This window comes from Adelges cooleyi, unplaced genomic scaffold (genome assembly GCF_023614345.1).
Source record: "Adelges cooleyi isolate 19-005CV unplaced genomic scaffold, UGA_ACOO_1.1 ACOO_flye_CR_arks_rails_tigmint_CR_PRNA_8, whole genome shotgun sequence".
Lineage (NCBI taxonomy): Eukaryota > Metazoa > Arthropoda > Insecta > Hemiptera > Adelgidae > Adelges > Adelges cooleyi.
The window spans coordinates 3,165,726-3,189,147 of record NW_026096513.1 but is presented as its reverse complement, the minus strand read 5'-3'; the positions used below and the strand labels follow the sequence as shown (position 1 = coordinate 3,189,147).

The window sequence follows — 23,422 nt, the reverse complement described above, 5'->3', positions numbered from 1 at the left end:
TGATAACCATAAAAGTTTGTTAGAACTTTTTTTTAAAATCAACATTCTAGCTATAAAACGATTACAAATCAAGTACTCTTTTTTTTTCTTTGAGTAAAGGTTTTTAATAATTTGTCATGTAATAACTCACTCAAGTTATTTTGAAAAAATTAATAAATGTATTTTTCTTTGTGAATTATACCTGAAGAAAAGCACAAACTCAAAATCACTCTACAAAATGAAAATGCAACTACATAACGGTTCAGCTTTACAATTAGTAGTATTACCTATTGATTTTTTAAAATTTCTAATTTTTTACTGTTAAAGTGGTTTATGTTTCATTATTCGAGTTTTAAATTGCTCTACTATAATTAGTTCTGAAAATAAAGTAGTCAATATGTTTTATTAGGGTGAAGAAATGGATGTCAAAAAACTAGCTTAACGAACATAATGTTTTTATCAAATGAAAATGTTTTTGACAATTTCCCTCGAACGAATCATGCATTACATTGTCAGGTGGGGAAGACAAAATCTCAATACTACGAATGCCATTTCTCATCTTGTATCACTTTTTGTTTTCATTTTGCTTTCAATAACGACACCTTTTTATTTTTCATTAGACTCATCATTTATTGTATACTCAACTAGTACATACACGGGTTTGATATTGAACGTTGTCCTTTTATCCAATTTATTTTCCACGATGTATGCTTTATATATACCATACCGCATCATAGTAAACACTGATAATTTGAGTAATTGCTGAATCGATTGTATACCGTAATATAATTTAGCATTATACCTTATGGCGCAAATTACATTCTAATAAAAGCTGAATAATTCAAAATTTGCTGCGTTTCACATCCATATTTTCGCGAACCACGTTCCATCAATTAATTAATTAGGCAGCAATGTTAGCTGTTAGATTAATGTTATTATAATAAAATATTATATACATATACAACATCGATCGTCTATATGATATTTGCTAGTGAAGACTGTTTACCGCTTGTAACAATATAATATTACCAGAATTATTGTGAACTTTTTAAATTTAGTGGTACTATACAGGGCGTCGTCGAAATAGACTTCCAGCCAACGACACCATTAATTAATACCACTGTGTGTATTAAACGTCAAAACTATGCTGGTTACTATTTTATCGCGCGTCTGGTTCTCATAGATAGCCGGATCAATTTGTATAAAATATATTCGTGTGATATTTTTAACTATAAAAATTTGTAATTAATATTACCTCTACGATTTTATACTTATATGTTGTAGCACACGTTGTTTTAAACGTATGCCGCTGGTTAATAATGAATTGGATAGCGGTGAATTGATTGCAAACAATATTGGTCAATGAGCTGCATTTTGACTGCTAATATAAATAAATAACCAATAGGCATACCTATTATCATCCTTTTATCGTGTGGGATAAAACAGTAACAATTTATCGCAAGAAATGTATAAAGTTTTGTAAATTTTGAACATTCATAATTTTGAATACTTCCAATACCATACAGTTAGTCGGTTTCTTTACTTTAAGTGGTTGTTCAATACCTAGATTTAAAAAAAAAAAACATTAAACGGATTTTAGTCTTTATCTCGGAGTCAAGCATATCTTGGGACCTTTTAGAACCAACAAAATTGTAAGTAACCAACAACTGTAATAATATTTTGTATATTTTATAAAATTAAATTACTAAAATTGGGTTTTTTGGTGATAACCCTAATTTTTGTATTCCCATTACCACTGCAAAGTAGCACTGACCTTTTTAGCCCAGTGCGTGTACTCATTTTCAATATTTAAAAAATGGATCAATTGGCTGAGTTGTATATATGTTTTTTTTTCATCAAGTCACGGTCAATAGACCTGATTCGGTGGTAAACGATTTTATATATATATATATATATATATATATATATATATATATATATATATATAAATAGCAGACAGCAGTGGCAGTGTACCGTTTGTTAATCGCACACAAAGGAATCTGGTGACGAAACTCGTCGCTTATATTATGCCCAGGAATCCAGACTAGGTTTAATCGACCGTCGAAAATCTACATTAAAGTGGATTCCACAGAGCCATTTTACATCATCACAGGGTCTTTTGCATTCGTTATTAAATTTATCACAGCGCATTAGCCCTTCTGCCTTTTGCGATCGAACCTGCTGACTGCTGGCGTCAGTGAATTATGAATCATTATCGCCTCCACCCGTGTAGCACACCTTTCCACTGTAATATTCTACTGCTCACTCTCGTATTCACTTTTCCTCTAATAATTTAATCGTACATAATTTTACCAATAATTGCGTCAGAACAACTGCAAAATATTTAATACATTCTATCCGCCATTCAATTGTGTCTATAATACATGTTGTATGCACCCATGTACACATAGGGCATGACACTTTTTTTTTAAGCCATACACAGTTGTCCGAGAAAAACAGGACTTTGTTTTTGTTTACATCGATGAACAATATTGTGCTCTTAAATTCGATCGTTTCACAGTGAATTTATTTGATGTAATTCAGCTCGTGATGCATCGAGACACTTACTAACATGAGGATTAGGACATTATGTTGGGATGCACGATAAATGTTGTTTCGAGAAAAAACGTGATTTCTACAACGTATCTGCTAAAAAAAAGGGCGGGACTTTATTTTTTTTTTATTTTACAATTTATGAGCGATAGTTGCATCGGGTGTTTTTGACGCATCTATGTTAATCCGGTATGAGTAGTTGAATTCGTTTTTTATTATATTTTGAAATATTGCATTTTATGTTTTCCGTTATTTTTTTTATTTATTTACTAAGTGAAAAATCAGTGTACTGATTTATCCATCAGCTTGTGACACTGAAAAACAAAGTAGTATTGTTGATTGTTTATTGTATTTGATTTGTGATCAATTTTAATGTTATTTATATCGGTAGAAGAACTGGAACTTTTTTAAAAACTGTTTCTTGTAACAAACAACCATTATTATTATTTCCTTTTTTTTTTTTTGAAGTTCAATTAAATTGAAATGTACCATTGTGTCCGTCCATACATGAAACAGAATACGGATTTAACATGACCCGTCTATTAACATGGCGTTTTTCCTGACATGGGTACTATTTTTTTTACCCATCTAACTATCAATTAATTGTTTTACACTAAAGTTAACGAGCGAGTGATACAACGAATAACCGTCTTCACGAACTCAAATGGGAAAATGGAACCGGGAAAGTGTACCACTTTATATATTTTTTTAGTAAATCCAATAAAGTTAAATAAATATTTTTAATAATATAATAATAATTTCAATAATCTCACGATGGCAGCGTTGGGCCTTCATGGCCTGTTAAGCTACATTATGATATGATGGTAATAATAATTAAACTTGTTTATGTGTTTGTATTGTCTTACCAAATAATTTACCATAGGAAAAGGATAACCTTAAACATTACTTTATATCGATGAGATATTTAGTTTATTTTAAATGATAAAAGAAAAAGATACTATTTATTAAACTTCTACTTTCAATTAGAAATCGGTCTACGAGATTCGGTTAAAAACATTTGTTTACTTTATAGAACAAATGCCATGTTTATAAAATGAATACGAGTTTGCCCTCGTTTTACAATTCCGTCATTGGTTTTTGAATTAATAATTATTATTAATTTAATGGGACCACTATAGTTTAGTTAAATATTTTACTCTCATTAAGATATTACGGCCTGAATATTCAGTACGAAAAAATCTGTTTTATTTTAAAAGAGACAAATTCAATTTATATTAATTTCTTTATAACTTAGTAATCGAAATCACTCTAGTTTTTTGCATACCTGGCTTCGGAAGAAGATTGGCAATGTGTTATAATTTATATGGATAAAGCCATACAGGTAATAATTATAATGTCACTAAAAATTATTATATAGCACCTACAGTCTATTATAATGTCCATACAGGCAGAGATTTCTTTTTCTTTTTTTCGTACCCATATCAGTATGTTTGAACTAAACTAACATTATGCATACCACAGTAACAATAATTTTATCAATACTACAAGACGTATTGCGTGTTTTAAATGAATTCATATTTTATAAAAGTATCGCTTATTTCTCAAACAAACAAACGGATTGTTAAGTATAACATATTATTTTTTGTCAGCACCAGCTAATACCTAATAATTCGATAACAATAATATACCCATGTCATTACTTTATTTTAGTTCAATGATGCCGTTCGCTTTAGTTGTGAGATTTGGTGATAAATTGAAATAAAATACAAGTGTAACTGAGCTAACGGTGTATATATAATATAATAATAATATAAAAATGTCTTTACCTTCGCTCACGTACACGTTGACAGTGTCGGACTCGGTGTTAGGCGCCGAGCACGTATAGTTGCCCAGTGCTGACGGAGACGCTCCTCTGATGAACAATCTACTCTGCACGGTGTTGTCTGGCTGTAAGATTTCGGTTTTGACCTCACGGTAATCGTTTTTGTTGTTGGACGAATTATCGATTGGCCGGCCATTGTGGATCCACACCACGTTACTGGTCAACAACGAACCCTGTAAAATTGTTCTGTCATCAGCAAACACTACTGGAACGTCATTAATACAAAACCCCCAACATTTTTCACCTTGCTGACTCTATTAGAAAAAATAAAATTGAATTAAACTACCTTGTGAGTAAAACTATATATTTTATGGATTTCACGATAAAAGAAGTTCTGAGTAAACGATTCGATGGAATTTGAACTACATTTTTTTGGCATTATAAAACTCAATATACTTTACGTACGCAATATAATATTCAGAATATTTAACAAGTAGCGAATGATCGATCCTGATTAAAGGACTCATTCAAAATCGCAAACGTATAATAACGGAAAATGTAAAAAGGACATAATAGAACTACTCGAAGAGAAAAAAACAAGAGAATATTTTAAAACATAGTATCATAATTATTAGTTTACATATAAAACCCCGTAATGATGTTAAATTTCATTAACAGCGCGTGTTATAACCGAAGTGTAATATTTTTCTTGTTTAATGGATGCATAAAAAAACCTTATAACAGAATAGAAATAACGTCCAATAACCGGTGATAATATAATAACCGCAATAATAGTAGTTGTCAAACTATCGACTAATTTTTTTATCCTACTAAGTTTTTATTCCATTATAAAAACTTCAGAATTTAATTATTATCGGTGTAAATTTGTAAAACTACGTTTGGGTCAGATTGGAGGCAAATTTCTTTGAATAAATTATTCGAAATACAATTATATTAATTATAACAAAAATAAAAACAATAGTAAACTATAATTGATGTATTTGAAGTATCAAAACAAAATATTTTAGACGAAAATTCGTTTAACACAATTTATTTTTTTACTAATTTAAATTAACTGTTAAACAATATCATACATTGACCAATTTTTAGCTGTCTTAATTTATCTCGAGGCATATCGGGTGATTCTTTTGACGCCCCAATACTAATTTAAACTTATAATAATTGCAATTTTTGTAGTTTTTCTTTTTAAAATGTTTTTTTTTAATTTATATTACACTAATACAATATTTAAGTTTGTATCTTTTTTAGTATTTTCTAGAGCTTTATCATTTTTTGAAACTTATAAATACTAAAATTTTATATTATATTTAATTGAATTTTAAATTAACAATGATGACTGAAAAGTTTGACTGGTCGATGACCCATTTTGAATAATTATTTATAAAGATCTTAAGTTTAAAATGTAGGACGAGAGGTAGAGTGCGGGTTGAGTAATGTGCGCAGATAAAAATAACTCTGCACAGAACCCTTCTAAATTTGTAGGTATAAAATTATTCTTAATTTAAAAATGTATTAAATGTATACGGTGCCATTTATGTTTAGTTGTTGATCTATTTAAATACCAAAAAAAGGAAAAAATTGAATATTATCTAACATTGTAATATAGCGTGAACAAAATTATTTCCTAAAAGAAATATTATAAAATTGCAATAATTTTCAAGGGAAAATTGGTGTTGTCAATTGAAAGAATCACCCGCTTTAATAATATGATACTATTTTTTATCAAAGAACGACTCTTTACCTTATTCTTTATAACTGCATTATACCAGTGAGCTAGTATAAACTATTTTGAAAACATTTTTATTGGAATATAATTGCGTTATGATAAAAAAAATAACAGAAAAAACAGGTTTCATAAAATTTAAAACAATAAAAAGTGTATTTTTTTTGTAAACAACGAACGGTGCAAGCCAAATAGTGCATAATATAAAAAATACCAGGAATGTAGAAATTAAAAAAAGAAAGACTGCTGTATAAATATTGGTTGGCAAATAAACCTTTCTCGAATATATTATTGATATTACGTTAAGAATAAAAAAGTTTCCAAAACAAATATTGTTGTTGCCCAATACGCGAAAATGTTCAGTCAGTTAAATGCCACTTTTTTATGAACAGAACTTTGCCACAATCTCATAAAACGAGTTTTACTGCAGTTCCTTTTACAACGGTGTAGTTTCTCCGAACAGTTTATAGTAAATTATGCCTTTACTGTGTAGAAACCAATTTTAAAAGTCCATCAATGCTAGTATTATTAAAAGTATTAACTATTTAAACTATAAAAAAGAGATATAATTTATTCGTAAACATAAGTAATTGTTAGCTGAAAAAAAGTAATAAAAAATTGTATACCTTAATTTTCAACTAAAATTGACATTATTTATACATTTTTTTGGTATAGGTACTCATGAAGTCTATAATAGTTATTCGAATTTAAAATTTTTTTATTTGTTTTAGCTTCGATGTGGAAATTGTTTACAAAAGTTTCTTTATAAGGCCAAAAATAAAAACAATTTACCCCTTCCCCATCTAAGACAAGGATACACCCAAACAATTTACTTATTTTTCAATATCAAATTACACACATTTTTCTTTTAAAAAAGGGTGGAAACTTTTTTTATTATTTCTTTTTTTAGCCGTAGTTTTTAGACTCTAAATATAAGATTAAAAGTTGTTCTGGTTTAGTTCCATAACATGCTCGTACACAACTTTTTGTTGGTTTTTTTAATAATAACCATCAAATCAAATCTGTCAGTTAACTAGCCTAAATCTTAGGTAGATTATTCGGAAAGCTTATAAAATTCGCGGTGAAAAAAAATTAATCAGGGAAACTTTTTTTGAAGCCAAAGTCCACTAGGGTACGAATTGGTATCATTATACATAGATAGAAACTAAAATACTTTAATATTTGTTAATAAAAAATCGTGTATTATATTATATTGTACTAAGTACACATAAATGTAAAATGATAAAAAAAATTAGAATTAAAAGCTGTATTCATAGTATGTGAATTTCATACCATACGGTAGAGAGCCTCAATAGCCAACGCTTTATTTTCGCCTTCATAAGTTAGTCCATAAAAGTTGTAAGAAATAATCTTGTTTTATTTTATTAATAAAGATAACCAATGTTATCTTGATAATGTTGAAATTCGATAGTGTATATGATAAGACATTAACCGATTTGATGATATATTGTAGTAGGAGTAACATATAAACTTACACGATAATAAAAATAAATATATAAAAGAGAAACATACATGGGGTTATAGTCTGTGCATAAAAACAATATTGAACAATCCATAAACTGTTCTTAAGGCCCATTAAACATAGAATAATTAAAACAAACGTAGTTGTCACAGTAGCCAATTAAAAATTTTTTGTTTTCAAAGATTAACAGGCTATATTATATTTTGGTTACATTCTCGGTCATTCATTGGTTGACTTACAATTTTATGAAATAGACTTGCACGCCTACTATATTCAGTAATTTTCATAAAAGAAATATAAATTTTCCAACCTTACCTAACCTAATTTATACGAATTGGTTGGAATAAAACGCATTGTATGCCAGTAGCTGTTTACAGAATTGCATCGTTTTTGTTTTACGATATTACTGCTTAGTATTCAATAATTAATTATTTCTCTTTCATTCCATGATATACAGTTTTTCCTACGCACCAATGGTAAAAGCTCACTACAGTTTCAAACGAATTCCTGTTCATTCTAAACATCACAATTTGCATGATATATAAGTTGTAACAAGTATGTTACCTCTTTCCACCTTATCCAACTATATTTTATGCCACTTCCTTAGATTCCGCCGCTTTTCTTCAAAACTGATGCCAAATATCCACAAATATTTCTCAACTCTATATTAAGGTCTCCAAGCATAACAGGCCCTATGTGCCCTTTCTTTAATAACTTGTTCAATTTTTATTTTGTTACTAAATAATATCATATTTGTTCTAATAAACGCACTTTAATATTTAAAAGAAATTTTATAATGCATTTTACCCGATAAAATTAATTAAAAATTTTTAAGGTAAAATTTGGATATTATAACACCCACACGCGGTAAACGGTTCGTATGCTTGCCTTGTTTTGATAGCTTGTTTTCTTTAAATAATGGTAAAATCACTGAATACGGATTACTTTGCAAACATGGCAAACCCATTTCTCCACCACTCAGGATGTCGTCTATAATCGGAGTATAATTTCTTTTGCTATCCTCTTGTATCGACAGCTTTGCAACGAAAAAGTCCATTATAATTTTCGCTGACTATCTTACGCTGTCATTTTGATTTTCGTCACATTACAGTGTAATGATGACAGTTTTGTTAATAATTTTTTGACGTTTAACGGTTGTGAAACACACAAACGATAAATTAAAATCGTAAATAAACACATTATACATTTTAGAATTAAAATTCGGTTGAAAAGTCTATGTAAGATGTCAGAAAATAATTCAAATATTATGATTAAGCGCCTCCTTTTTTTTATTTTGATAATTTTTTTATCAATTATCAATCATAAATAATTTTATATAAATGTGTAGAGTATATTATGCAAAGTAAAAGGGCGACAAAGAAAATTAGGTGTTCCAGAGAGGGTTCGATTTTTATTTAACTAATTCATAGTGTATTCATTGCAAAATAATTAAAATCTGACTCATAATAATCAAAGTATATTGAAAACTTAATGTCTATTAGTATAATTTGGTTTTGTTTTAATTAGGTAAATAACTTACCTAATGTATCAAATATCGGATTAAAAACTGATTTTTTTTACTAATTTTTATAGAATTATACTATTTTTAGTACCACTCAATTTTCAAATTATAAATATTTATACATCATACTATGAAATTGTTTATATTGTTTTTATAATAAAAATTAAAACATTTTAATATATCTGTGGCTTGGAGCAAGAAGGGCCAATGTCAATTTTGTGCATAAACGAGTTAGTCCGCTAATTGCAAAAATTGAATAACTCTTTATATACTGTGAAAAAATCACACTCTGAGGCCAAAAAATGAATTACTCATGAATAGTTTGATAAAAAGAATTAACATAGAGCCTAATGGAAAATAAAAACTTCAAAGCTCATTTTCCGAAAGTTGCAAAAAGTGACATTGGCCCTTCTTGCTCCAAGCCACAGATATAGTTATTGGTGTTTGTAGTTTTCAAAATATTATATGTGAGTATGGTATACTGACAATGTTCGCAATAACTAGTAAGTAATTATTAATACAATATATGTATATATATATAGTAGGTAAACAGGCAACAGCTAGTAAATAATGAAATTTAAACAATAGAACAAAATATTTTTTTAAAACTCCTTTATTGCAAAACAGATAGTTCTAAATGTTAGCAATATTTACACTAGGTTGGCGGTTGCACAAAAAAATGTAATGGTTTATTAAAAATAAATGGACCGAACATGAGCCACTAAAGCACAATTCACATTCGCGGTCTCGGTTCGGTCCGATCACGGTCAGGTCAGGTCAGGTCTCGATCGGTCGACGGGCGATCACGAGCTTTTTGATCGAGACTGCCTAGTGTGAATCAATCAACGCGCTAGTCTTGGTCGGTGTCATCAATTTTTCACAATGGACTGTCTAGATTTGATTGTTTGTGAATAATACGTCATAATCCTTGACCGTGACCAAACCGAGACCGCGAATGTCTGCTTTAATTATGTTTAACGAACCGTTAAACATCTATTGATTCACTAGTCCACATAAACAACTGCTTTACCTTTCATAATGTTACGTGTGATTTGTAAAATTCAATAAAAGTGATTACAGTAGTTTCCATCGAATACTATGTCTATATAATTTACAATATTTGTTTTTGCAAATGAAATAACTATATGGTTTTGTACCATGATATTCTAAAAATCTTATACATACATTTATATTCTCAAAACACGCATTGATTGAAAACGAATTTATAAAACGGTTACATCAGTTTATTCAGTTCTTATCTGAGCGATATCTGAAACTACCTTATTTATTTAACAACAGCTGTGATATAACGTTTGGCGACATACTGTTTGGTGTGTTGGAGTTTTGTGTACGGAATTTGCGTGGGAATAATGCGAATTTTCTGAATAATAAAATTAAATAAAACTGTTATTTCATAAAATTATTTTAAAATGAAAAACGTAATCCTAATTCCCACACCTCAGGAACGAATCAGAAAATCGAAATACTACTTTTAAAGTTTACGTGCGAGTAATACTTTTGAACTTTCTTGTATGTGTTAAACAAAAAAACAACGTGAAGATATAGACACACATTGTTTTATGTAAATATTAAGTTCATTTCTTGAATTCGCTTTATTTTAAAATAAACTCTACCCAACAAGTAACAGTTGGCATAAGATACCATAAAATGTGTTACAACAATTTATGTATTATGTACTATTATTTTATCATGTTTCCTACATAAATAAAATTTAAAAATTAAATTATTTAGTTTATAAAGTGATTTTTAAGCATTTTTTTAATTTTACATTTCACATTTGCGTATTTTGTAAGTTTTTCATAATAATTTTCAACAACCAAGATAGGTAGGTATGTAATAAAACTTCAATGATACGTAAGCTATAAATCTGGCAACCACTCCTGCGCAAGAAAAATAAAATACATTTTTGTTAACTAATAATTTATATTTATACGTGATCCAATTGTAGAATTCATACCATAAATTTCTACTTTTAATGTGGTAATATGATTGCACAATAGAAAACTATTGATATCGTATTGCTATAACTATTATGGTTCACAACAATTTAGCTTTGTAATTATAAAGACAATAATATCGCATACATTAATATGATATTAATAACGCCAATTAATTTAACAAATATTTGTTCCATGTCATGAATAAACTAATAATTATTAACTACTAAAATACAAACTGATAAGGCTTTTTTTTAATATTCTTATTAAAAAGCTTATTTTTTTAAAAATAAATAGTAGTTTGATGCATCCAATAATAAGTATACGAAATATAACGATTTATCACTAGGGAGAATAGAGACTGCAATGATTTATAGCAAAAATTAAAAACGATCCCTTATTTTATAGGTATTAGGTATTATAATAAGTTATTGAAACGTGAACTAACATAAATATTTTGAAAGCATAACAATGAGACATTCGATAGGAAATCATATAATAAATAGACAATTCACTGTCAAGAAGAATAACGTTATACTTGACTTTTGAGATATTTATAATTTATCTGTAGAACAAATGTAAAGTTCAGGAAAAATGCCACATTAATCAATCAAATAAAACGAATATTGAAAACGGTTTACACTTAATAAATCAAAAAAATTCAATTTCATTACATAATATTGCAATACAATTACAGTTCTTCTCGAATAGGTTAGAGTACACGGAAACATGAGTTAACCGCTTATTTAAAACTATTATGAAATACATTTACTTTTTTTAAATTAAATTTATCAAGTAAAAATTCATAGAATTCATAGCAAAGATCATGTATAAGATATTGAAATTTTTCTATATATTGGTTAACAATAAAACAAAATCCACACAGCTGAACAAAGATAAATTCAAGTAGATACAATGTCTGTCACCGAGCAACACTTTATATTGTCATCGTTCATGCTGAACAACTGATAGATTCGGTGAATTCAGTACTAGCAATGTCGAGCGAGAGCTCATTTCTATGTGTCATTTTTTTTTTTTTTTACATACCATTTATGTGGGCAAGTTCTTCCGTTAAATTCAATTTATATGGGGTTAACAGCTAACCGAACGGGTGCAAAGTTGTGCATGCGCTGGGATTACACACGCGCTGGTTTTGATCAGTTCATCGTTATGAGCCTTTAATGGTCTGACAAAAATGTGTCTATAAAGTTTAAGTATGAATTTAACGCTAACCCAAAAAAAAGAAGTCGTTGGCCCAAATCTGGGATCCGTTTATGTTAGTTTAGAAACTTTTATAGATTCTCGTCAACTGTTGAAATACCATTACAGATAATTCTGGGCTAAATATAAAACTGTCATGACTTCTTTACGCGTGTCATCGGGTATGAAAAACGATTTACTTAATTGTTATTGGGTGTAATATATTAAAATATATGAAACCGCTAAACTGAGTATTACCACAATAATTCGAAACCGATTATTATGAATTTATTAATGGGGTTCTATACATTATTCTCTCCCTATTTGTTTTTTAATGTACCTAAATGTTATGATTTTGACATGTATGAAAAGTTCAATCATTTTCAAATAGTATTTATGGAACTCAATTAATTTTACTGTTATTCGGCTAATTTATACCATGCTGAGAAAACAAAATATTATGATTGATGCAATTGATTTAAGATAAACGACACATGCAATAGTTTTTATGAGGGTTTATTCTGTTGCCAACGCATTTGGAAATATATTGATAAAGAATTTAATATGAATAGCTCTCTGCACGACCGATTTAATAATACCTTCATCAAAACTTTTACACAAACGTTTACAAAATATGACATTTATTTAAAAAACCACTTACGGCTAAGAATTGTTTTTTTTTTTAATTTTTTATTTGAAGAATATGTACAATATAAAGGAAATCGTAGCACTAATAAGCAATCAAATCAATATTTTTTCGATAACAGCGCATATTTTATGATTATTATCTCTATTGTTAGTTTTTTTACCCTTAACAGCACAAAATTAAATCGCATTACTAGTCATATCAATATTGACACACCCTCAATGTATTTAGTGATTTTTTTATTTGAACGAATTGAGGAGTGGCTATAATATTATAAAAAAAACATAATTTGAATTCAAATTGATTTTTATGATAGTTTAACTATAAATAAAATATTCGCCATAATTTTAATTAATTAATTTTTTATTTAATTAAAATAATTACTATACAACTATTGTTAATTTGAGAGCAGTATCTATATAAATAAAAATGAAATGCTGTACGTGGGAAAAGTGAACACGCCATTACTTAAGAACGGCTAGACCGATTTGGCTCATTTTTTTTTTAATTTTCATCATAGTCCAAATTAGATTTTAGCGGAAAGAAAAATTGGAAAATTTAAAATGTTAGTGAATGTTTCTTCCAATAAATGGCGCTACGTGCGCAAATATCACAGCTGGCAGTTAATCAGCTGACTTATGAACAGTTTGACAGCTGATCATATTTATTCATAGTTCTGGCCAAAAAAGACATAGTTTACTATATAGTTGCCCATTTTAGTGATTAATGAATAACATTTTTCTTCGGATAATTTTAAATAGAACGAAAAAATTAAAACACATTTTAAAATAAATTTTACCCACTTAGAATAAAAAAAACTTTGAGATGAATACAAGTATTTATAATAACTGGATTGAAATTTGTATATAATATTATATTTATATATATTTTTTGTTTTATGGGGAAATTGATTTGTTTATTTTTTTTCATTTCAATCTGTCATAACAAAATAGAAAAACTTGAGAGATCAGAATGTGCCCTTACAATACTAACATTTAATTGTTGTTCAATAGGACTACTACTGTGTGAAAATAACGATTGCTGTAGATATTATTTTACCAGGTAGTTCTGAAGCGTTCGTTAAAAAATACAATTTGATTGGTCTAATATAACCGTTTCATCGTAAAAGTTGAACAGTTTTTATACTGTTAAGAACTGATTTAAAATCTAAAGTTTAATATTTATTGTACAACTCATGCGACTAAAAGAAAATAATGACAATATAGAAAGTGATTATAAGGCAAAACTAGCTTGTATACTTTAAAATTTACCTTCTTTTAATTATTAAAATTATTAACAGAATAGAACAGAGCGAGGTAAAAAATAAAACGATTATATAATGTCACATTATATAATCTTATATCACCTAAGTAGTGATATAAGGAGTAACGAAAACTCTATCTACTGTTTTCTTAATTTAAACTATTAAACAAATATATCATTTAAAATACTTACATTTTTTATAACACAAATAAGATTTATTGTGCTTCCTTTACCCACGTGGTACTCTTCTCTTCCCAATATTCGAGCAGTTGGTACAATTACTTCTAGATTAAAATAATGTGAGGCGATGCCTGTTCCCAACGCCACCTAATATCAAAATACCCATAAATTAAACTTTAAATGTTACATTTTAAAGTGTTTAACTATAGCTGTGTTGGGAGAAAATAAAATAAAATTCATCTCAAAGATAAAATAACAAATTTACTATGCGTACGTCTCCCTATGATATATTCCATATTTTAATATTTTAATGATTTTATGTTGAAGTTCTTGCTATTTAGATAATAATATCTTTGATAGATATTTTTATCATAATTTCGATTAACAAGTATGATAGTTAATCAAAATTATACATAAAAGCAAACTTATGTTTTAAAGTGTGTAATTTGTATTGTGTAATTTTTATATCTATGTGTAATTTTTAAGCAGTCTAAATCTAAATAAACTAGTTTAACGTTAATGGTCAAAATTATTCAAAAATCATTTTAAAAGAATAATAGATCCAATATAATTTTTAAGCATAATTTATAATGTGTTGCATTAACAGTAATATTGTTATAAAGTCTTATGTTATTGTTCAATTATTGTTATGGGTAACATATGGTTGTGTGTAATATTTGTATTTATAAATTACAACGGTGCTGTTCTAAACCTAAGTTAGCGGCAAGGTCATAAAGTTTCCCGTTTACACTTCTCGAACTTAAGTGAATTTTATCAAAACAATGATTTACAATATTAAAGTAACACGTGTGCTTATCTTTAAATTGTTAGTTATATAAATCCGTAACATTAACGCGCTTGAATCGTTTTTAGGAAAGCCAACAGAGACAAAATATGATTAAGAGTGGACAGTAAATGTAAACGATTATCTAATACAATTCATCATTTTGTTTCAATTTTTGTTACCTACATTAACAATTGATGTTTTTTTTTAAACAAAGTACGAGAACGCAGGATTTATTAGCATTTGTTTCGAATGGTTTGCAAATGTTTACGAGTGTACAATTAATGTACTTTTACTTATTATTTTTTTTATTATTGAACATAATAATACAAAATAACGAGTCGGTTTTCCTTATCTAAAATATGTCTATCACATTGATTGGTTTTCGATTTGTTTTGTATTGTACTTGATGATACGAAATCGTTTTTTAATTTATTGCGCAATGGCTCTTGTAATATACAAATAAATTAAAATTTTGACGCTACAGAATAAATATTAAATATTCGATTTTAACGTAATTATACCTGACATTCGTATGACCCAGCGTCCCTTTTTTGTACATATTTAATTTGCAGGTCCCAATTATCTGCGTTGTCTGCATGTAGCACATGAAATCGATCGTCATTTGTGTACATAAAAACGTTGGAACTCAGTATGTGCCAATCTCGTCGACGGACCCAAGATACCTATAAGGTAATAAATAAAATACAACACATTAAAAGTAAAATAGCGTCTGAGATCTCTCGAGTAATAATATAAATAATATATTATGTTTGATAAGATCTCAGAAAATCAAATCAAATCTGGGTAAATATATTAAATTGGAAAGTATTTTCAAGGCATAATAAAATAATGTATTTTATTATTAAATAATAGAAGTTAAAAAATAAAATTTAACTTTTCATTTAATATAATAGCACATTCAACTCAACGTTTGATCTTTGTAATAAGAACTTGCGCATCGTAATTTGAAACTCGATTCCAAACATTTTTTGATAGCATCAGTTATACTTATTGCTGTTTTATATGACACATTATAATGCACAGGTACAACATTGATGTTTTATTAAACTACTACTCTGCATTTGTCAAAAAAGAAAGTTTCAAAAAATGATAGTGTTAATTATTAAAACAGCGATAAAGAAATTAAAATTTACAACCTGAAAATTGTATAATGTACAACGATGATGTGATTAGTTTTTTAATTTAAGATTAATTTCCAAGTATTAAAAACTACATCTGTGAACTGTAATTTTATTTCAGTATCTCGCCTTCCAGTGGATTGGAATTTTGACATTTTTCATTAAACCCGTTTTGATTTAGTAACTAAAAGGAATTTAGGTTAGGTCAAAGTTAGTAATTCGTAACAAATTCAAAATATATGATTGATATAAATAAAATAACACAATTAATATAATTTCAATATATTTATGTACCTACACATAGTATTAAAGTACATAGAATTATAATGTACAATGGATACACTTCTGGAGGAGGTAATGATAATAAATAAAATTCTTCTAAAAATTGAAAAAATCCGGTTAAGTGATTATTTTTTTCTTAAAAATTAAAAAAGAAAATTTGCAAGTCTGAGTCAGGAAGACAAGATTACGAAACAGGAGAAGATAACATGGTCAATAATTGGTAGTATAGATCATCCTAATTGTGTTGTTATATTCCTTTTCCGTTGTAAACGTCCATTAATTTGAAATTGATTAAGAATTCTGCGTAACTTGGTGACTACAAGGTATTTTAAAAATCTAGTAGGGTCAAATTAAATAAATATTTTATTGCGTCGACAATGGGATATATTTGATGTTCCAGGGTTGAATGTTTTCCCGAAGAGTATACACATTGAAGTGATTTATTTATTGACAGAAAATGTACCATGTACAAGAACGTTTTTCAAAATGTGTACCGCAAGATGTACAGTATAAGCTGAAATACATTTTAATACGTTGAAGTATTTGTTTGAAGAGTAATTTATTACTCACTAGGATTGCTGTACGTAATGTTATTTACTTTATGTTAAATACTTATTAACTAGGAACCATCGAGTTTTCATTGGCCTTGCCACCGAATAAATGATAATAATAGTATTTAACTTTTATTGAATATTAAAGTACATTGTTGTTATTATTTTGTTTAAAATCTTGTTGTTATTTATAATACATATAACAATTTACAAATAAACAATTCCTTTCGAACTTTTTAATAAATGTATAAACATATTACCATGTAATATGCTAATATGTATAATATGCTTTAAAAAATTTTTTTTTTAATTATGAAAAATACCTGTTGTACCTAATAATTGCTGTTTTTTTAGCGTAAGCGAGAATTATTCGACTAACAATTTGTAGTGTGTTGTGCGTATATAAATGTATAACAAAGTGCATGTTTAATAAAAACACGTGAATAATTATATTTTATTACATTCCCTTTAATTGCTAAAAAGCATCCAACAGTAATACCGTTCATTTATAGCAAATTAGTCGATTGATTTATACTAACACATATTTGCCTAATGGTAATAGAAAGAATAAAGTACACACACATAGGTAACTAATACTTGTATTCCTAATTTTATTTAAAATTTGTATAAAACAGTTGAAAACGAATGCATGATTGTGACCAGGCATATTATACATATGTAATAAATATTACTATTTAAAAAAAATTGGAATACATTATTACAAATTTCAATTTTTGTAAAATACCAAAAGATATCTACACAATAGTTAATATCTTAAAAATATAAAAGCCTATTTACGTTTAGAATAATTCAAGTTCAATTAAGTAAATTGTTCAATGCTAAATGGATTTCACACGATCCCTTAGACCAGACATAGATTCTGGATAAACCACCCAGCAAACATAATATGTACAATACATAATATTATTATAATGACATGTATGTAGATAACAAAAATCACATTTGCTTTTAAATTATATAATACCTAACTAACGAGAAAAAAGTGTACTATATTATGCACATTGCAACATGATGAGTTAAAAAAAAGGCTCATCAAATGCTAAACGTGATATAAATGTTAAAATACAAATTTTAATATAAAAAACAGATGAAAGTATTTTTTTTATTAAACAATACACATTTTTATTTTACTCTCGCGTTTAATTAAACAATTACACACAGTTAACTTTTTATTATATTACGCCAGTACTTTTCCTCGTGCATTTTTATTTAATATATAGTAATATTTTTGTCAAGCATTTTTACAAGATTAAACGCCAATACAGTATATCGCAGAAGCGACCGCTAGGGTTTTGTTGACCAGACCTTAAAAAAATATTTTAAGTAATTTATATTAATATATCTACCCTATTTTTAATTAATATTTTATGATTGCATAATATATGTCATATAAACTTATCGCAATATTTATTATCCTATAGACTATGATTTAAAATTTTGTGGTTATATGAATTCGTTGATTCTTAAATCCAGACATCTTATATGGATGTTAAAAAATAGTATAAAATACAAACACAATAAAACACTTATGGATAACACATTGGAGGGATGGAATGGTACTTAATAACGAATCAACTTAAGTGATCCAACCCAATAAGTCCCAGGTTTCGAATACCCACGTGCCATACGGACTGCGCTTAACTGCATAAGAACCGGACAGGGTAGGTGTAATTATTTAATGCATAAATGGGGAATGGTGGGCTCACCTCTCTGCAACTGTAGTCAGGTCCAAACTATGAGGCATATTGTTGAGGAGTGCCCAGAAACAATGTTTAGCCGAGGAACAGCAGGTTTACATGAGAGGGCGATCAGGAAGCGCTAGATTGGCAACGTAGTCTTACCATCCGCTTTTAGTGCTTAGCTTTTTGATGCTTAACCGCTAATCATCATACTAACTCATAATTGTTATAACTATTATTGTAGTTTATTTATTACACATGCAATCAAATAAAAATGGATGTGCTAAAAATAAATGTATACTGGCAATTCAACTTAAAACTCATATCGATGAATTGCAAGAAAAAATAAAAATTTTAAATCAAAATCTCTTTTGAAACGATTTTAAATTCAGTAAAAAAAAATTGTAAACTCCTTGTATTCTTCACATCGATTATCGTCGAAGTTGAAATGTAATGAGTGCAATTATTTTTAATTGCACTTTTTCAAGATCGTGCTTGAAAGCAGATTTTTCTCATTATTAAGTATAAATTATAAATTACGACGAAATTATTTCACTCTCTTAACAGTTATTTTCATGATGGCATGAACGAGGCATGGAAAAAAAATTAATGGCACTACTTTATATCATTACACAGCCGCACTATAATATACTGTTTATATACCTACTCATTAAAACCTATAATATGAAGACTCTTAAATTGTGTCATATTCCATATTATAAAATCAAATTCAATAATATTTATTCACTTTTTCTGAATTGTATATAAATTGTTCGAAGATTATATTATTAAAAGTTTTACCTTATCTATTATAATTAGTAATAATACACATAGTATTAATTAGTTATAATTAGTATTATACACATAAAAAAAGTGCATTTGCATAAGTGTAGCTTACTAAATTAATTTATGCAAATATTACATGAAATTAACTACTTATTTTCGATGATCAATTACAGAGAATTAAGAGAATAGTGAAAATAAGAGATAGCTCTTCATTTTCATTAACTCTAGAATACTGAATTAGACATAATTTTTTGTCAAAACATAAACCTTATTATAATAGATATTATCTTTGATTTCATAATGCTATTTTTATTTATTTATAGGTTATTATTTTAAATATATAAATCACTTTTTTGATCTTTAAAAACTTTATATATATATTACAATTAAATATATCCTAACGCGATGGAAACGTCAACATTATGTGATGACAAAATATAGTGAAGTCGTGAATAAATTAAAACTGTTTAAAAAATGTAATTTGTTTTTAACGGTATTTGGGTAAAGAGTAAGTACAATGTGTAGGTTTTTTTAATATTAAGGTCGGTCAAGGGTCAACGCGAGTGGTACGCACATTGTATTAGACTGTAAATGTATCGGTATGATGCACGTTGGATAGCATTGTCGTTCGGTAATACAACGCTAAACAATAGCATAATTCAAATATTTGTGCTGAGTACATTGTATTAATATTAGTTTAAATATTTTAAAATGGCGGCAATAATGATTTATTATCAAATAAAGTAAATAGAAACACTAATATTCATTCACGCGTTTCGATCAAACAGGGTTCTTACCTAGCAACCAAGTAAAAAGCAGTAGCTATTAATAATGCCCTGACCGAATGAAAGTTTGGAGTAGTGACAGAATTTTCTTTTATACTTAGGAAACATCTACCTAAATGCAAGTCTCGAGAAGTTCAGCTCTCAAATCTCATAAAAGGAGTGCAATCAACGTCCCTTTTTTATGTCACTTTTTTTAACCTTTTTGCGCAAACGCGCGTTGTCACTAGTCCGTATTTATTTTATTTTTGTATATAATTTCAATGATATATGAGGCTGGGTTATATGTTTAACATGTCTATATGTAAGTATGTATGCTCTTTCTTTAAAGCTACACCGCTGCACCGATTTTGTTCAATTTCGGCACGGGAACTCAGTTTACCCGAGGAACAAATACAGAGGAGTTGTTAATGACAACATTCACCTGCTTCACGTCTACTGTTACATATTATGTAACATGTAACGTCATTATACATGAACAATATAGAGATCAAACTTGAAGTTAGTAGTCGAATTGTTCATCACCAATCGAAGCGGGTAAATAGTTTTGAAACTAAAATCATTTTCCTGTTTTAATTTTATCTAATTACTAAAAAAAAAATGCTCCTTACTTAAAGCTTCTGTATTTATCAGTCAAGATACTATATAAAAATGCATCTACTTCAGCAGTCAGCAATACAGTTGGAAATGTTAAACACAATAATTATTTGAACTTAGATTACAATTAACAGAGGCTATATTGTACTGTTATTTGTTCAATACATTTCTATATGATAACATGGCTTATCATAAAAGAAAAAATACCTGACAAAATAATTAATCCTATAATCTAGTAAAAACAGTCTATAGTCATATGTTCAAAGTAAAATATATTACAGCTGCACTTAAGATGTCGTCATAGAATATGTTTTGTAGAGTTATACTTGTTGTTGAATAAATAGTCAACATCATACGAATCTAACATAACGTTTAAAGAATGATAATAAAGCTATAATAATACATACTATTACTGTTCACAATTATTTTTTGCACTTAAAATGAAAAACAATTTTATTAAATATCAAATTTAACAACAGTTAAAGTATATTTTATAATAATATCCTTTCCACTTTTTTTTTCTTGAGTGATAAAGGTATACAAACAAAATTATTTATATATAGGTCCGAGGTTCCCCCCAGCAGTTTAAAAAGTGGATGGATGTTTAAAAAAAGATGTAAGAATGAAACTAAAGAAATCTTAATAAATTAAGCACCACTATCATATCTTAAAAGAGATAAAACATTGAGTTGAACTGTACTATAACAGTTGTATAACTTATAACTTCTGTATTTTTTATATTATCATACTATATTTTATACTACCGCGAAATTAAAAAAGTAATATTCTGTGTTACAATTTCAATTTGTTTTATTATGAGATTGAAAACGATACTTTCTTAAAGCTCAAACAACTATTTTTTTTTTTTTCAAGATCGACTTCATAAATAAACTTCACTTTTCACCAGCTTCTCCGATTCCACGGTAAAACGACCGATTCAAATTATTGTTTGACTGTTTTATTGGGGTATTATGATTTTTAATTACTTACTGGTCTCTGTTGAAGATTTCGCACAGTGCAATGAAGGAATGCACTTTCACCCAATCTTGCTGTAACATTGGTGATTGGCGGCCCTTCAAACACTGGAGGTGACACGACCTTCAATACTTTAGTAGAATTTTTCCGCTTTGTATTTGAAGGTATTTTAGTTTTTGGCAAGGTTGCTGATGTCGGTTGTAACAACTCTGGGTCCAAAACAGTTTCTAGAAAAATAAAAATAAATGTATACTGTGTACATATTAAATCTATTATAGTTTAAAATGCGTGTTATAATTTGCATCACCTATGCCACACAAAAAATGATAATTTTGATGGATCACTAAAATCTGATGACCCAAGCATTTTAAAGGACCATTAAATGTCTATTGATTCCTTAAATCTTTAATATAAACTCGTGCGCAAGGCACTAATGGTTAAAAATATTTGTATTATAAAATGCCTAAAGTATAAAACGATAGTTATTTATTTATCTTGTACACCATTTTATGCACTATAATTTTGTTGTAATAACATTTTAACCGTAGGACATCTAAAAATATATAACAAAATATTTTATTTTGTTTTAACAACCTCGTTAGTAGAAAAACATGTACACGAACAAATAAAAGAAGGAAATTGCTTATGTATGAAATTTGATGAAATCTCCTGTATGAGAATATACTATGGTTTATTTTTAAAAATCTGAGAGCATATGTATGAAAGTATAACGTTAATCTTTTAAATAAAAAATATATCTAAAATTCATAGTATACCAATAAAAATAAAATGTCTTATGTTATACAACTACCAATAGCCGTCACTAGTTAGCGAAAAATATTCTACCCTTGAAGATTTAGTGAGTACACGGATGCTTGAAAATAAAAGAAAGTTGAAAGACACAGAGAAAATGATTGGGTTTTATCCAGAAGAACAAAAATACGTATTTTAATGAAGTTATAAAAACAGAACTCTATTATTTAGACCTGTTAGTGGAATATAACCTCAGATAATATTATCCCTCGTTAAGGAATGTCTTGTGGAAAATATTTTTAAAAAAACTAGAAAATCGAAGAAAACTTACAAAATTACAACATATTATTTTGAGTCGAATGATGAGTATAAAGCCAGCAATGAAACAAGAAACATCGAACCTAGCACACAACACAGTCCTCAAGACGGAATATGAAAAATTATTATTAATATTATGTAACCGAAAATCCTGTAAATAATTTAAACAACTCAGTACAAACTTTAACCAATTTACAGTCAAATAGTTTTATTCTTCCGCGTTTTGAAGTCTAAAGAGATAAAATAAAATTACTTTTATGAAGACGTTTGAGTTATTCATTATTAAATAACACATTATTACATTTGTAGTAAACATATGGGGCATTATTTGTAATCTTATAAGTTGCCTTTTTTGGCTGTTCAAAAAATTCAATTTTTTTTTTTATTGTTTTGAATATTTACATCTTTACAATTAATATGCACAACAGTAAATTAGTAAAG

The 23,422-nt window shown here is 27.9% G+C and overlaps 1 protein-coding gene across 1 annotated transcript in view; it reads right to left on the bottom strand.

Annotated features, from left to right (window-relative positions):
- Positions 1 to 23,422, bottom strand: part of LOC126845751 (hemicentin-1-like) — a 142,940-nt gene that overhangs the window by 16,868 nt on the left and 102,650 nt on the right. The window contains exons 4-7 of the mRNA XM_050584627.1: positions 21,926 to 22,137; positions 15,620 to 15,781; positions 14,324 to 14,458; positions 4,320 to 4,548 (exon numbers count right to left, since the gene is read on the bottom strand). Of these exons, the coding sequence (XP_050440584.1) occupies positions 4,320 to 4,548; positions 14,324 to 14,458; positions 15,620 to 15,781; positions 21,926 to 22,137 (738 nt within the window). The remainder of the gene's footprint in view (positions 1 to 4,319; positions 4,549 to 14,323; positions 14,459 to 15,619; positions 15,782 to 21,925; positions 22,138 to 23,422) is intronic.